The sequence below is a fragment of the Grampus griseus genome, assembly GCF_964374135.1.
Source record: "Grampus griseus genome assembly, chromosome: 3".
Taxonomy (NCBI): Eukaryota; Metazoa; Chordata; class Mammalia; order Artiodactyla; family Delphinidae; genus Grampus; species Grampus griseus.
Genome location: NC_139019.1, coordinates 65,382,002 through 65,383,996, shown reverse-complemented (window position 1 = coordinate 65,383,996; position 1,995 = coordinate 65,382,002). Strand labels below are relative to the sequence as shown.

Here is a 1,995-nt window from a genome sequence, read left to right as displayed (position 1 = left end):
TCATGCAGAAAGCTATTATGAAATAATAGAAAAAGCTCTAAGATACAGACGATCTAGGTTCTAGTACTTACTGGATCTACGAAAGTAACTATGTAACACATTATGTTTGAAGATTTCAATTTTAACATCTGTTAAATGGAAATAACAATATATGCTTGGTTTACTTTAAGCTTATTATAAATGCAAAATAAAATAGGCTCTGTAGTGCTTGGTAAATTATAAACACCAAATTAGAATTCTATTAATCACCATCCCCAACATTTCTGTGCATACCTTTAGTTATTGTTGAAGTTTTAGAAAACAAAAATTCTAGTTGCTCTTTCATGTTGGCATTCTGAATGGGATGTATACTAATGCTCGAAATATAGCTGAATCAAATAGTTATTAGCTGTCTCAGTTTTCTTGAGGAATACATATACCATAAATTATTTGGAAAACTGGTTTTAAAAGCAATCTATGAGGCCTTTATACTGTCTAGCTCTTGTTACTTAGAGGAAACCCTTGGCGAATCCTTTGAATGTGAATTGTTACAATGCTAACTATTACCTAAAATTTACATTAATTCTAATATTTCTTTATGTATATTCAGGGATGTTCTGTATACTTAAAAAGACCCATAACTACTTTGAGCATAAAAATATTTCTATTATTTCTTTAAAAACAAGACAAAAATTAAATTAGCAAACCTTTTCCCTTTCACCATTCTGGCAGCCTACTCATGTGAACCGAAATATGGATAAGGAAGCATATCTGGTTCTAATTTCTGAACTCAACACCAGATGTTGTTTTCAAGGTTTGCCTTTAAAAAAAAACCCCTAACTTTCATGAAGCCATCTCAGTCCAAGGGGTAGGGCGAATCACTGCAGATTAAAATTTTGAATTTATATTTTACTATTAAACCCTGCTTATGAGGAACATCTCCAGTGAATCATCCATAATGACCAAAGAGACCTTTTCAATATAAATATATACACTGCTCATACATTGTCAAATCTTTTAAAATAGAATATGGGATGTGCAGTTTTTCTGAAATAGAAACACCATGTTCCTTATGGAGGCCCTCACACACTGCAGCAGGAGAGAGAGGACCTTGGGAAAAGTTTGTATCACAGGAGCCTTGTGAGACAGTCAGTTTTGTGATCTGTATTTACTCTACAAGTTTGTGCCATGGACAAATGTGAGTCATATGTTACTGCTGAGTATAGGGAATCTCCAGCCATTCATGAAATTAAAACATATTTACCTTTTTTTTTTTTTCTTTTTCAGCTCGTGACTAAGCTATTTATTTAAGCCATCTCCTGCTATAAGCAAAGGGATGGAAGATCAGTATAATGGTCATCACTGGATACAAGGAGGTGAGCTTAAGGTCCCGTACAATTTTCTGGTCCATGTGTGCAGAGTAATGGTTCAAACCAGTGCTGTGGTCTTCACTGGGTAGTGGTCCAGGTTCTCTTTGTTCGTCTTCATAGCCAATTGGAAGCGGATTCACATGAGGGTTATGGAAAGTGTATGGTTACCATCTCCCCAGGGAAAGGGCTTGGACCTGATGCGGATATAGGGGTAGGCGACGAACTCGGGTCTCTCCTCCTCTCCGTAGTGCGACTTCAGGAAGACATTCAGCATGCTCACTCCCACCCCGGGGAGCGCCACGAAGAAGGTGAGGGCCTTCCACAGGCGATCTGAGCCCTCCTCGCTGTGGGCGCCACTGTGGGCACCACTCGACATAGGCTGGCTCGACAGCCGGGAACGACCTAGCAGCCCAGAAACCTGGGCTCCAGCTGCCGCTGCCATCTTCGACCAGGACCCATATTTACCTTTTAAATAATCTTTTCCAGGTTGTTGCCCAACAGTCTTTTTCAGGCTCTTTGTAGTTGAAAGGAAATGTAATATTTGACAACTTCAAGTAGGCTCTTAACCAAACAGAATAACCGAATGTTGAAATGCTGATGGTTATTTACGTAGTTATACCTGTAGTTACTTATATGTATTGCTCTT

General features: G+C 38.4%; 1 protein-coding gene across 1 annotated transcript; it reads right to left on the bottom strand.

Moving 5' to 3' along the window:
- Positions 1 to 1,485: 1,485 nt before the first annotated feature.
- Positions 1,486 to 1,791, bottom strand: LOC309820175 (cytochrome c oxidase subunit 6A1, mitochondrial-like; the record flags this gene model as incomplete). Its single annotated transcript, XM_082650768.1, has 1 exon — positions 1,486 to 1,791. The coding sequence occupies one exon, from the start codon at positions 1,789 to 1,791 to the stop codon at positions 1,486 to 1,488; it is 306 nt and encodes a 101-aa protein (XP_082506894.1).
- Positions 1,792 to 1,995: the final 204 nt, after the last annotated feature.